Source organism: Helicoverpa zea, chromosome 4 (assembly GCF_022581195.2).
Source record: "Helicoverpa zea isolate HzStark_Cry1AcR chromosome 4, ilHelZeax1.1, whole genome shotgun sequence".
Taxonomy (NCBI): Eukaryota; Metazoa; Arthropoda; class Insecta; order Lepidoptera; family Noctuidae; genus Helicoverpa; species Helicoverpa zea.
This window is the reverse complement of record NC_061455.1, coordinates 11,351,197-11,367,293: the sequence shown is the minus strand read 5'-3', so window position 1 is coordinate 11,367,293 and position 16,097 is coordinate 11,351,197. Positions and strand designations below refer to the sequence as shown.

Sequence of the window (16,097 nt, the reverse complement as noted above, 5' to 3'; positions counted from 1 at the left end):
CAGTCCCTTGGTCACGGCATCAAGCCTGAACTCCAGCAGTTCAACCCAAGGGACTAGGGATTCATTTTTATATATGTATTGTATATAGATTATATATAAACTTTTTTTTTGTTTTTAATATGCATATAAACTAAATAAACTACTAAAACACCACTGGACCAATTTCAAAAATTCTTTCACGTTTAGAAAGCTGCATTGTCTTTGAGTAACATTAGCATTATTTTATCCCGGTACGCGCAGTAGTTCCCATGGGATGGGAACGGACGGAACTGCTGGCAGAAGCTAGTGTATTATAAAAGGCGTGAACTAGTAATATCATATGTAATTAAGTACAGATTATGCGGAACATTTCGTGTTTAATTTACTTATGTAATTGAAGTGCTAAGCTTGTTTTTATGGGATTGCGAGTTAATGTTTTTGTCGCAGATTTTAACATTGCGGAAGTTAATTTAATTATACCTGAATAGTGTCATAAGTGAAAATAGAGCTTAATGACTATAGGTGTGATCATCACGGAAGCTAAATAAATTATTAAGGTGTGTCTTTTTGCCAGTGGCAGGAAGAATTTAAGATAGATAGTATGTTATGGAATACTAGCTGTTTTTACGCGGTTTCACCCTCATTCCGTGAGAACTTCTGTCTGTCATTCCTCCCGAGTATGTATGTCTCACATACTCGGGAGGAATGTGAGCTTTTCAACTGTGTAAGAATTTTTCCAATAGGTTCTGTAGTTTTGTAGCCTTCAGCAAACAAAATTTGTCCTCTTTATTTTATTAGTATCTATGTTTAATAGTAACTAATTTAGTGTAGTGAAGACTCCTCTACCTTTATTTTGAACTGTAAAAGTTTTGCTTTCAATCAATTTGTGAAATAGATATCATTTATCATAGATCTTCGAGTTACACAAGAATATAACCTATCTTCAAGGCAATCTGAAAGTTTTCACTCTTTCCATTTAATTTCGCCTGATCTTGACTAACGTAGTTTATAATAATTTATGGCTTTATGAACGGATAACTTGCGGCGTATGAGTCGGCACGCGAGAGTAGCTGGTGACGTCATAGTAATGTCTTTATTACTAGTATAATCTATTTTGTGTTGGACATTAAAATGTTACAGGCGCCTAATAGTTGTAAAAATATGTAGATGTATATATTTTGCATAAGTGTCATCAGGTATTATAATTGGACATTATGCTCCTAATCACAATTTTTGTGGTATATTGGCACATATTTTGACATCTATCTTGATGAAAATAGTGAATAACTTGTAATAAAATTAAAAAGTGTTCAAATGGTTTCAATAGTTTATTGGTTTTAATGGAATTATTCAGTGAAGATACCTATTTTAAAAGTACCTAATTATATCGGTTGAAGTTAAGTAAATACATATTTTTTGTAAACATAGAAATACCTATTATCATTATGTGATATTTTACTTATGAACAAAAGGATTCAAATGAACCAGTTTTAAATGGCACAAAAGCCTTCTATTAACCCATTAAAATAAATATAAGACTAACCCAGTTCAAATTACGTCGCAAAATATTAGCAAAAACATTCATCAATACAACCAATTTCCTGATATCCTGAAATTCAGGTCGATTCGCTTTTCATGGGAACTTCCTGTAGTTTGCAATATCCGGTGTTTGAAGGCTTTCACTCGATTAATACTCATCATGCTAAGTTGTTACGTCACGTCCGGCGGGGAGGCTTTTATGACTAAACCTTGTGCAATTGGTCTAGGGTACTATTTGACCCTAAATTAGTCAGTGGTCAAGTGATGACGTGGTTTCGAAGGAAGTTTGTCATTGTAAAGGTCAGTGACCGAAGTAAATTACAACAAAAAAACTTTTTGTGTTTGTGAATCACACAGGCGTGAAAGTCAAACTGCATTACGAATATTCCTGAAACCTAATGTTTTAGTGACATTGTGTTATTGTATTTCGCAGAAAGGGAAAAACAGTGGTGACTCTTTGATTAATTTGCATATCTGTGATTAGCTATATTGGATTAAAATGTGTTTTTTTTGGCAGTCCTTTCTTACCCAGGGATCAAAGTACACACATACACAAAATATATTGCCTTGAAACTGACATAAGTTCATTTTAACATATCATACCTCAATGCAAAAGTTTGTGAGGACGGATATTACGTCAATTAATTAGCTTTCACGCTAAAACTACCAAACAGATTTTAATCAGATTTCACAATAATACAGCTTATACATTAAACCAACGCATGCACTAAGTTTTATCCTTGTACAAGAAGTAGTTCCCTTGCTACGCGAGTAAAACTACGAGAAACGGCTAGTAAGTCATCGATTGACTACATTCCGTATCTCTCAATACGATATGTCCCTACAAAGGAACATCGGCCGTCAGAAAGACATCAACGATGGTGTCAACTTATCTACGTGAACTATCGACGTTTGTAAACTATGGGAGCTTCGAAACTTGGGTCGACTTTGTGTCAGGTGAAAATGGTTTACTTGAGTTTTGAATGTGAAATATAAACTTTGAAAACTAATAATATGTTATGTAGAAAGTATAAAACAATAGGTTTAGTAAGAATAAATTCAATTTTTATATAAACTTGAAACCAAAATGCAAGTTCGTTTCACTACTGCACATCTGTGTAAATGTTAATGAACTTGTATTAAATTGTTTTTAGGTAATTATTTATTTAATAAATTCAGTTTAATCAGCCAGTATTGTAGACCAGACATCACATACGTTTCATCATTGCCTGATATTAAAAATGATACTTAAAAAACAAAATCACCATGCGAAAACTACAAATTATTGCCATGTGTAATAAAATAAAATAATTACCTATCTATCTCATACTATGCATATCTGTTTATCCTAAAACCCAGTATTATACATTTTCCAACAAGTTCGAAAGCACAGCCATCGCTGTCTCGCCCTTGTGAAAACCTTGACTTGCTCACCAGTTCTATAAGTTTCATTTAATTGAAAATTTCACCGTTTAATGCATATAGGCTGAGGTTAGATATGATCTAGATTCTAGTTTATTTGACCTAGGCTTACATCAATGGTCAATGTACTTAGTAATATAGTAATTAATAAACGAATCTCGTTAACTTAAAAATAAATAGGTTGTTAAGTTGGAATATAATGTAAGATTTTATTGAATAAATAAATAAAATTGTATTTTTGGAATTAATTAACAGAGTAATATTTGGTTTTTTATAGAATGAGGCGTAGTTTACCTCATCAGATAATACCTAACACTACTAATGCTACGAAACTGCTTACTGTACGTATATCCATTTGTGGTTTACATTTATTCTCATTTAAAGCCGGCAAGATTCGACCCTAAATTGAAGTTAAACGAATGATTACATACAAAATAACGAATTTATTTGATTTGGTAAAATAAATATAACAAAAATTACAAAAGGGTATTTTTTAAAATTATTTTGTCTACTAACAATGCGACAGACAAAACCATTCATAGACCAGACTATTATCAACGCACATCGAAGTCAATGTCTCAATAATATTAAATTGATATTGTTTGATCACGTGACATCCACAGTAACTACAGAGTTTTTCCATTTCTTTTGAAAAGCAAGAATACCCGCATACTGCAAACTAAACTACTTAGCTGACCGACAATTTTCCCATTGTTTTGTCATACATAAGTTATGTTATAAATGTCTACATCTTTTGTTGGAGATCCTAAATAAAATAAATAAACAGTCGGCCGATGGTTGGCACGAAAGTAATAAAAATAAAAAAAATCGTGAAATCAATCAAAGTTTTTAGTCGGTCTTTTGTTATGTGCATACCATCATTCATTTCCATACTTGTCAAGCGTTTGATCAAACTGTTGAGCAACTAAAAAGTCTGCAGTGTGCGGCTACCGTAACTGTTGCCGCCTCCCTCGCGAATTGTTCAGTTTACCCGAAGCAAATGGATTAGGAGATGGTATCAGGTAAGTTCACAATAGTCAATAGATACGTAAGTATTTGTTCGTCTTTTTATACATATTTTACTTAAATAATAGTTTAATGCCTATTAGTAAGTTATTTTATTGTTGGGTTCAGTTTATGTACATATTTACATGACGTAAAAAAAAAGTTAAATAGTTTAATTATCATAATCTGTAAAATATTTATGAATATTATCACATTTCAAGTAATTTTTTCTTAGAGAGCAATAGCAAATTTTATGAGTCACCTACTGAATGACTATGTGTCAATTTAAAAAAATATTTTGTTATAAAATATACAACTTATACGTCGTACTTACATACAGTTCGTTACATACATCATAACATATTATTAAGCATCATTGTTTTCTTTGAATCACAACAAACTTTTGATTAGTTACTTTGTAAATTACTCAAAGTCCTCGGCCCACTGACCTTCAAACTTTCCAAAGGCAAAAAAAAAAACCTATTTAGTAAAATTGCAATCAACGTTATAGGTTATAGCTAACAAAGTGTAGTTAGAACCTCTTTTTTATTATGTAAGTAGGTTATTTCTTTGATACATTCCATTCATTTACTTCCCAACTACAAACATAGTGCATTAATTTAATAATAGCTTCGGAACGTATTATTTGGAACATGTCGCCAAAAAACAGAATGTTGGCCAATTTCATTTACACTATTTCTGAGAAAGTTTGGATTGTGAAAAAATGGGTTCAACTGAGTGCAAGTGGTGACTGAATATTTTGCGATTTACGTAAAAATTTTGTGCCTTTAAAACATTGTAAGTTAATGATATCTGGGTTTTGATAAATCCCAGTTATAAGAAAGACACAAAATAAGCATATTTTTATAATAATAATTAAAGAAATAACATGTATAAACAAAAATATGATTAGAATATTACTGATAAAATAATATAATTTCATGGTTTCGAAGAAATTTTCACAATTCGCAGCCTATTCCAACATTTTTTACACTATAAAACGAAATATATCTTATCTAAGAACTTGGCAGTTTTCCATTTGAAACGTTTACGTGAAACTAGACAAGGCTTCAGGGGTTATATAAAGCCGATCTCTATTGCATTACGTTGCACGGGCTGCATACAACTATGCACTTTGACAGACAACCAATTATAAATTATGATATAACTTTGTCGTATTTTTGTATTTTTAGGTCACGGTCGTGTTTGGTTTTAGCTGAAGCTTATTGTTTTTATATTTGTATTTTGATACTAAGAGTTATGACTCAGTTTCTTAGCATTAGTGTTTCATACAGTGATACCTATACAGAATCTTAAAAGTCTTTCTAAGTGGGGACGCAAGCTACGCTCAAAATTATTTGTGAAGTTTAAGTGCCATAGTTTGTATATTTTTACCCCAAACTACGAAAGTTTTTAAATTATACAATTTAACTTTTCTTTTTAAGCTGATTAATATTACCCAACACTTAAGTGGAATACAAAAATTTGCAAAATCACCAGTCTAAGTACCAGCTAATTAATCGTCGCATGAAAGTAATTAATATTCATTAGTTGCAGCCCACCGCGACCTCCGTAAACCATACCTGTAGGTACACTAGAAATAGGTAGGTATAACACTATCTTCATACTTATGAGAGCCACATAACACTGCAAACTTTTAGTATGGCAAAAATGATAAGACTTAAATAAATGATGGAGAGAGAAATGGATATTGAAGTGCGCACATGATCAGGTTTAAGGCCGGTATAAGTAAGACTAAAAAAGTTGATTGGATTAACCATGGGGCCAACTATCTGACTAGCCGATCTTTTAGTCTGCGGGGACTCCAACCCTAAGGGGACGTCCCAGGTTTTGACAGGACAAATGATGCTAACACAGTAATTATGAATCTCTCTGCCTATGACTGAAAATCGCTTGATAATATCATACTGTTGCAAAGGTTGATTTGCTAGTATTGATAAATAAATATCAAAGAAATTTAAGACCAAACAAAGTTGAATTAAGTACCGCAACTTTATTGAGTCAGCCGATGTGAATAATTCATGATGGTAACTGCCATTAAAGGGACGGCGGAATTTCACGAGGGAAATAAAAATCGTATGGAACCCCATTTCTGTATGTGTAATTGTGAACAAAATGTCTTTGTATTTGTAGTGTATTTATAAGGACTTAGTTATTGTAAGATTGGTGTTATTGTAATATTTGTAAGAGAAGACTGTAGGAGCTCGTAAGAGGCTTTCCTTGTTTAAATAAGCTAAATTATTTATTTTTTCAGGATTTGTGACATGACATGCTTATGAAGTAATTGTTTTGAATTGTTCTACATTATCCAGGTGCGGCTTGCCGCAATAGTCGAGCATTCGATTCTAAGTGATTACCTACATAGTACCCTTAAAATAATCGTTCATTAAGTTATTTGTTTTAGGTTCATTAAAACAATGTGTATTATGATTGCAATAACCTAAAGTTAAAAGTTAAACATCATGCAGTCGGCAAATTAACGTAAATAAAAATTTAATGTTCTCTGTAAATTGTATGTATTTCGTGCAATGTTTTTGAGAAAGCTATAAAAATGTAATGAAATCGTACTTTTGGCCATAAAATTATGAGTTTGATTTAAAATGCGGAGTGCTCAGATGAACCGAAACTTTTCGCGATAAAAACATTTGTTATGAAATGTATTAAAAACCTACTGGCAGAATATGGACTGCACTATACGACTAACAACATACAAACCCAAAATAGTTCTCAATTAATTATTATTCAATTCTAGTACCTAATTTCATAACCGGCAAACTCAACATAACCGGCACATACTTAGCAATTACAGAAGTGGCGCAAGCCGCATAGCCGACAAAAATCGAGGAACTCCACGCGCCCAACCAATGTAGTAAAACACTCGAGAATTTTGGCGTTTTACGAGCTTCCAACTTCCCTCATTCCTACGGCCTCAAGTATTAGACAGGTCAGCTTTACCCAAGGATGTGGTGGAACCCAAGGTCGGAAATCTCCCATCGATTAACAAGCAAGCACGCAAAACTCCTAGCTCTTACCCTTGACACAGAAATGGTCAGTTGGCGGCTTATATTCGATTTACACCTCGAATGTAGGCCGGGACGTGAAAATATCGCTTTTAGGCGGAAATGGTCGTTTGGGCGTTTGGGTCAGAATTACTTGTAGCTGCGACATCGAGACAATGAGTGCTGATGGAGAATGTTGGACTCGAATTAGTCGGTTTATGCTTGATTCTTGATATGGAAACTGGGTAATTATATTTATTGTGGTTCTGATTTTGGATGGTACTTAATTTACTTACATAGCAAAAAGCCTTTTCCTCGTTTAGTATTTCAACTAAAGTTAAAAGCTGCGCATTTACATTAAATAAAAGTTTCGATTTGAAAGAGAAACAAATGAAGCTCATTTTCTCCCACCAATTCAACAAATCCACAACACAATTACCAGGAACTGTAACCAGTTTACCAAAGATAAGGCAAGTGTAATATCTTCACTATATAATAGCGTCCAGTAACGATTTTCCGTGGAATGGATCACAAGTGGCACGGCGACGCCGTCTGGCACACTTACCTCACGCCACTTCTATTAAGATTTAGCCTTTAATTGACCACCATGGTTTCTGTAGCACGCGGCCATGCCGTAAACGTGTGTAAAAATAGAATATTTTGTAATTTTTACAGCTGAATGGGTTTTGATTTGTAATTGAGCTAAATTAATAAGTTTCTTTCATTGTGGTTTCAAGTGAGCTATGTGAGCCTAAGGCTAATGATAGGCGTTGTTCCATCAGCGACCGGTGTATGCCAATCAGACGAAACCAAATATAAGTAAGCACTGCTTAAAATTCAACCCTGTATATTTGTTAGCACAACTAAACGTGTTTTTTTTTTCTTTCAAAGCCTCAATCGTTCAGGGTGGAATACCTTTATTTCCTGCGACTGAGATTGATTCGCTAATTAATTCGCAGTGAATTTGAGTGATCAATTAATTTCGCAGCGATAGCCTCGTTTGTGTGAAACGCATTTTTAGTTTACAATAGGAAATCGGACTTTTACAAGGGTTAGTAAGAGAATGAATTAGTTAAATGAGTTAATTTTCACATTGTTGGTGAACCTCAATATTTACAGTAGAAAATAATTAAGAAGTTTCAGTTTCAATGATAAAAGAAATATTGATAACATTTTTTATGCTTTGAAATGGCAAATGCTTTGAATAAAATCTTATCGTAAAACTTTCTCAAGCGAACACTTCAGTCAGCCAGTCATCGTGATTTTTGTCAGCGCTCGTCAGACATTGCGTGCACTAAGAAATGCATTCCAGCTACCCCAAGGTTCTTAACGTCATCTCAAATCAAATTCAAACATCCGAATTCCTCAATCTCGACCTTCAAGCTTCGCAGACACATGCACCATCGGATATTCCTGTCACATACGACCGAATATTGATATATGCTCAAAGACACAAGAATTCAAAATGGAAAGCGGATTCACACGCGAATAGCAAAACAAATCATATATGGCGATAGTTGTGATCGATCCGGCGGTAGGCATCCCCAGTGAGGGTAGTAAAAACGTAGAAAGATGTCTTGTAGAGCGACAGACACGCGAACCGTTGCCAAGATATCGAACAGACATCGCTCCCTAAGAAGCAAGTTTCTGAACTCCCCTGAACACACTGCTATTTAGAGGTATATTTGCTTGGAAACGCTATAATTTCTGGAAATTGGGACAGGAATCCCCCCTAGTAATGTTGCTTTGTTTTTCAGGGAAGATGTATGGATTTTGTATACAAACTACCGGAGGAGCCAATGTTTGTTTACATTTGATCAGGTTGTTGCTATTAATTTTTATTGGATTGTTTAGATACAAGAAATATGATTATTGTTATAATTTAAGATAATAACAATAATAATGTAATCAAGCATAAATACTAGTAACATCTGTTTACATGGCATGCGCTGCTTCATGTCTGAGATAAAGTAGTTTTCTTTTGTTGTTTTTCGAAATTACACATTTTATCTAACAAGCATAATTCTAATTTTATGTTGAACTTGAACCATTAGAATTTCGACTTCTACTCCTCAGATCAAAGAATTGATCTGAGTTCTACTCATAATAAAGATTAAAAGCTAACAAAAACCACTATTGCAATATACGAATTGTAACAATAGATACCGAAATATTTCTACAAACTGAAACCTAGACAAAACCGCTTTCTATTCCTTATCTTTTCAAATACCAAAGACAATCGTGCAACAATAACTCTGTCTGTTTGTCCTAGGACAAACTCTAAGACAAACAAAAAAAAAATAGAAAATTAAATGCAGAATACCAATAGTCGAATGATATATAATATTTGTGACAAAAAGAATGCGAGACCCGCTCAGTAACTATGGATGAGCGCGTGACGTGATTGAGGGCTATTCAATAAAAATTCAACCGTAATCGCGGCGATCTGCCTTGTTTCAAATATACGAGTATCTGTGGCTGCCTTGTGCTTCTGGAATAAGGAAGTTTCTGGAATGTACAAGAACATTCAGATCTTACAGTGCTTTTGTACTTTAGAGATTGTAATACTTAAAAAATATCAGGCCACGTACTGTGAACAATTATGAGCTGGAAAACAAAACCGAGATGTAGTATACTGAAATATTTTTCATGAATAATTAGTGTAATTACTTAACCGTATAAATATATTTGATAATTTTACCGTTGTTCCTGACACGAAAATTGCATTTGATTGACATGATCACTGAAAGGATTGGATATTTTGGATAACGCACATGCATCATTTTAAACAGAGTGAAAATATTGTACACGTATAACTATCGATAAGTGTTATTACCCTGGTTTGTGTTCTTTACATCTTGTCAAGATTATATTAAGTTCACAAGTTGTTTGTCAAAAATATAAACAAATCTCTTCGTAAAGGTTATAATTAACACTTCTATGTTTAGACAGCGCCCTCATTTGTAATCTAAGTTCAACAGTATAATTAATGTTAATAGGGAAGTTTCTACGCGTGATTTGATGTCATAATCTCAAATCGGACTTAAATCAAAAGTTTTATTTCGTTTGTCAATCAGTGCACTGAAAATTTGAAACTGAACCGTTGTGTTTTTATTAAACGAAATGAGAGTAATCGGACCTTTATTTTTTTAATGTAATCATGAATTATTTATTTTTCAAAACTCCTTATGTTGCATTCATGTATTTTAAAGAAACCGTTACATTCTGGTCCTGTTAGAAAATACCCCAAATAAATCTAATCAATTATTATAGTTAGGTACTCCATTTATTTTAACAATATAATTCAATTCTTTGCTATCAATAGAATTTGCAATGAAAATAAATGCAATTTCCTCATTTACAATGTTTTAACGCAGTACTGCAAGTAATAACAAGCAATTTGCTGAACGTAGTATAGTTTAACGTTTCATTGCAGGCGTTTTGTGCCGACGTCTCACGGTATCTGGTTATAATCAAACTAAAGTTCTGAAATTGCATGTATTTTCTAGTAATATTTTAAAAAATATGTGCTACAAGCGATCCAAAAAAAATAAAACACAAATATAGCAATTAAAATATTAGGTATATCTAGTACATAAGGATCTAATTATCAGTTATGTGTCAACATTGCATTTAAGTTGTCTCTAAAAGACTTCAACGTTTTGGCTTCGGCCCCACGTTCGCCTTCTAAAACCGGGCTTTTGTAGTCCCGTGGTCTGGTAGAGAATAATTTGCAAATAATGCTTCAAAAATGACTAAATCAGACGAAAAGGAGCAGCTAGAATTCACTAATTTATACATGTTTTTTCAGCATTTAATTATACCTATTATTACAAGAAACTTAATAATGTCCAAGAACGAGTTATTTATATTTACGAGTCACAATTTAGGTTAACACAAGTTTCTGATATCGAACAAAATGTTTTAACTTCACTATTAACACTAGCAAGCGTTGTTTTTGGATGCGAAACGAGTAGGCACCCATTTACGATGTATTATTTTTAACAATAACGGATCTTATTTGCAAAAGGTAAAATATTCATGTTTACCAAGAAGCTTTAACAAAAGTCGAAATAATTTTTAGATCAAGTAACAAATGGATTAAAATTCATACTTACTATACATACATACTTCATACTTCATTGCACCTAGTATTTTAAATATCTAATAATAATACTTAAGCACAACTTTTAAATAGTCCACCTATTCCATTCGTACCTACTCTACCTTAATTGAAAAAAATATATCGAATGCTACACGAAAAGTGCAGCGAGCTTAAAATCCAGTGTGTTAGTCCCGGAATGAAAAGAGTATGAGGTGGAAAATCTTTGCATTCAAGTCAAGATCTTTCATCCCGGCTCTTCGAGGAAGAGAAAATGGCGCGCGAAGAGCAAATTAAAAAAGTACACGAAAACGATCCCGAGTCTGAGGTTTTAACAAATAAAGATAGGTTGCTATGACAAAGGTAACATAGAGGTAGAAGTAAATAGGTTTATTGATGTTTTGATTTCACAAACTGACGATGTTCTAAATTCAATTAGGTAATTTTATCCCATAACGGATACTATTTTATTTTGCGCCCACATAAGAAAAGTAAAAATTCTCTTTCCGAGAAGGGGGAAAAGTATGTATTTAATGTCGTTTTTGAATAAAATCTATCTTCTCTAAAACCATCGCATTCAGCACTATCAGATTCGTACCCCTACAATTGAATAATAACAACTTGATTCTATAGATTATAAAGCAGCCATTTTTAAGTGAACCAAGAAGGTTGAAGGTTTCTCTCCAAAGTAAAACCTTTGGCGACCACGCGGCTAACGAAATTATGAAGGACATCTGTAATAGGTGTACCTGGAATTAATTTGGACTTAAAACAAGGCCACTGTTATGTGTAATAAAACACTGTGTACGGCTGGGTTTAGAATATTAGTGGGGTAAGCTAAATCGAAAGTAAAAACCAATGAAAAATAATGACTTGCATATGCAAATGCAATATGCAGTGGGAGACACTGAAATTGTATTTTAATTGGCAGTTCTAAAAGAGAATTAGACTTGTAGAGCAAAAAAAATGTTTTCAATATTGTTTTGAAAGAGGAATTAAAATATTTCCATTCCTTAAATTGTTGAGCGGAGGTGTCAGGAATTCCCCGCGCGTTCCAAACACGATATTTGGATAGCAGTCCAGCTTGAATGTACGTATTCTATAGTATTACCTATTATTAAAACACCTGTTCCAAGTAAGGAATTTTATTCTTAAAATCTGGGCAAAGCTCAATAGGCAGGTTTTCTCTCCAGACCCTTTGGTACTTGCACGTCATAAATTACCTTCAGAGCATCATCTGGCATTGATGTAATTAAGCACTCTTTGGCATCAACTAATCTAAAGCATAACATAAAACTAATGGATAATCCTGTCCTAAAGTTATAGTGACCAGTCACCATCACTCATTATTTGAGCAGTGCGAGAAAGCGAGAGCGTTCTGTATGGTCTGTAATTCAGCACAAAATATAACATTACCGGATCCAGGATCCCCGCCATGGGTACGGAGACGGCATCCTCGCCACCAGCCGCCACCAGCTTCTCCAGGACCTTGAGCGTCTGCTCCACTGCCGGCCATTCCCCCTTCTGCGCCAACATGAGGATCTTCGCAGCCACCTCCCTGATGTTGATCCCCGCACTCGGAGGCTTCGCCACATTCTCCGTCCCGTTGCTCTCCTTAACCTCCTTTTTATCACCATTGTTAGAAGAAGTCTCATCTTTAGCCTCATCCGCGGCCTTAGCCGGCGGGTTTTTGTCCTCGTCCACATTTTTCTTAGGGGGGCCCTTGCCTCCCTTCTTGCCGCCGGCGGCCTGAGACATCGTCACATAACAGTATCACATTTACGAAGCACTGCACAGGGTATCACGGACGGCCATGGCTCGAGCTTGCGAGTATGTTATTCGTTGGGCGGGCGGAGCATGACTGCGGCACGGTTGCGTACCGCCGACTTCTTGCATGATTCGAGTAAATAAAGGCGACGGTGCGCCCGGCTGGATTTACAAACAAACTCCCGCGAGCGATGTCTCAGAACGTCCCATGCATTGACCCATTTATTGTGTGGCGGGACCCTCGCTTGTTGCTGACTTTCTTGACAAACTCTCCCCTTTTTTGTTTCTTTCGGGAATAGTTTGTATCTTTTGTTTTAGGCCACCATCAATCAGATTTTGAATCGGATAGGATTTACAGCAGAAAATAAGCTCCAGTCTTCATCAAGACTATTTCTGGAAACGAATCGTCAAACCTTTGTAACTTGACATGTGTCCTACAATGTGTAATACGACATACATTTCAACAAAGTAATTGAATTTTAAAACTTATTCTAATCCATTTCAATTTCGCTAATAGCCTTATTTATTAGTTTTTAATCTTTTAGCGAATTGCGAGTTCAATATACAGTGGTATTGTTGGGCATGATATGATATGATACACTCTCGATACACAATACGGGTTGCAATTTAGTAATGAAGTTAAACAGCACCGTCAGTGTTCGATGAGTTAACGGTTTCTTCAGCTTTCCAACTTCATGAAAGGAAACTATGTATGCGATGAAATAAGGATCTTGGTTATGCGATTACTTCAATAACTTTAAACATCGTTTCGAAGTGTTTTTGTGTGGGCGGTAGGCCTCACGACTTTATTTTGGTCGTAAAATCCCAAATAAGGTTAAATGCATAATTATAAAACGTATTTAAAGCAAAGGATCACCTAGATCTTTCACCCTGTGACCTTGTTAGAGAAAACAGGAAGGCGGAAAATACATTTGTAACGCATTTTCACCTACCTAGATCTGTATCGTGGCCTTAGGAGGTCGGCTAAATTTGCATGTTTCGTCACAGAGGGTTGCGGGGTTGAGCGGGGCGAGGGGGGGCGTCGCGTGCGCCCCACACGCCACTTCCGGAGCGGCGGGGGGCGCGGGGCGGGGCAACCCACGGCCTCGATTCAACCACCGCCAAGATCAGATACCAAAAAGAATACAAAGACTTGACCGTGGTCCGTTATGTTACGTATATAATTTGTGTGTAATTTTACTGCGGTCTCCTTATGTAAGTGCGAAATATGGAGTTCTGTTACAGTTTTTATTGAGCCCCAATAAGAGGTATCATGTGCCTTTGAGGGAGTCTTGTTTGCTTTTTGATGGATGGAGTATTGAATCCGGAATTATTACGCAAAATAATGTGGTGCTGGTTAATGCATATAGTTATGATTGTACACTGTACGCTTCAGACTGTGTTTAGTACAACCCATATTTGCTAATACTATCACCAAATGTTACCCATTTTCGAACATAGAGACCAGTCACAGGTTGTTGAATGCCTGAACACTAGAAGTCAAAGTGCTGAACATAATTGAAGATTTTCCTATGTGTTTTTCAAATCAATTGCTTATCGCCGATGACACATTTTCTGGATGTTAAGTAGTTTCATGCTTTATTTTCCAACTCCAGTACAGTTCCATTCTAGAGCCTTTGAGATTCTGCACTGGTTGCAATGCAGTGGTGGTTCATAGGGCCCCCGGGGCCCCCGGAGCCCCGGGATTCGACTCCTGGGTCGAGCTGAAATTATTTGTGAAGTTTTGAAACTTTTACATCATTGGGCGACTCGTTGACAGTGAAATCGACGAATCGCTTGCCATCAACTATAAATAAAAATAATAAGATAATGCTATTATTGCTCATTTTTTCACCTGATTAAAACCAAAGACAACAAAACCTTTTCAGTTGGCTGATCATTTAACCGTAGATTGCATGAGGGTAACATACCATCATGCAAAGGTTTGTTGAAAAAAATACAACCATCCGAATTGATAACCTCCGCTTTTTTGGGAAGTCCGTAAAAAGGTGTGAAGTATTGTAATCATATCAGTATTATCTATGTATATACTTACATCAGTTTATCTACTACGTTCATCAGTTTTGTATACAAAACAACATGGAGATAAGTTTGGACGTGCATCTCACCATATCACATACTAGCTTCGCTACCATGGTCTGCTCGGCCAATTAGGAGTGACAGCGTCCCTCTACCTAAAACGCATGTATGTATATTATGTTCATGATTTGATAAATTGCAGATTTTGTATAGATTTTCATGAAGAAGCTTATGGGATTTCAATGAATAATTAGTAATTTCTTCCTTATTTAAAAATATAAGATATACATTGTTGTTCGGAAAATATCAGTTTTAGTACCTAAATAAGTAAGTGTGTTGTTGTAAGTTAGTAAATAAATAAGTTGTTGGTGTTTGTAAATAAGTTGTAATCCACGGATATAACATAACTATTTATTGCACTTGCAACATTAGTTTAACACGTATAAAAATCTCAGCCGCTAATCTTATTATTGACTAATCTTATTATTGACATACACAAAAATAAATCGCTTAGCATAGGTATTATATTACGTTACATCAAGGTCGTTACTCTTGAAACACAAAAACAACTCCCGCGCACCCGGTACGTACACATTATACCTACGTAATCCAAATCAAAATACATACGTTTGTTGACACATAGATAAAGGTATGTTTATAACATCTACCTAACATTACTATGGATATAGAATTCAAAAACTTGATTTTGTCGTTCAAATCAAGTTTTTGAAATAATTCTTATTGATTTTACTTTAATCAATTGATAAATTTTAATTCAAACAGTTTACCATAGTTTAAGAAAGTAAATAAGGAATTTACATTATAAAGAAGGAGCGTTGTGTCCTTCGAAATAAGGTACCTTTTTAGATTCTATGCTTGACTGTTTATTCACCTACTTGGTCTCTACAATAGGTACCAAAAAGAGATCACATATAATTTAGCTAAAAATAAAGCTGGAATAAAACTTACATATTCCCTACACGCATTATGACGTGACAATGCGCAAGAGCATATCAGTTTCCATACAATACAAGTACCAACCTAGAAACACAATGTCTGCTGTGTAGCTACCACATACATATCTACTTTATTCATACGTATATACAGTATAATTGTTTACATTGTCATAGCATTAATTAATACTTACTTGTTACCACTAATACACCTTATACGTCACGACGATTTTATCAAAAACATCGTGGAAGGGAAGGTCGAAGGAAAGA

At 34.8% G+C, this 16,097-nt stretch overlaps 1 protein-coding gene across 1 annotated transcript in view; it reads right to left on the bottom strand.

The window, feature by feature from the left end:
• Positions 1–12,825, bottom strand: part of LOC124629697 (serine/threonine-protein phosphatase 6 regulatory ankyrin repeat subunit A) — a 38,312-nt gene extending 25,487 nt beyond the window's left edge. The window contains exon 1 of the mRNA XM_047163210.1: positions 12,484–12,825. Coding sequence (XP_047019166.1) covers positions 12,484–12,825 — 342 coding nt within the window. The remainder of the gene's footprint in view (positions 1–12,483) is intronic.
• Between the last annotated feature and the right edge of the window lie 3,272 nt (positions 12,826–16,097).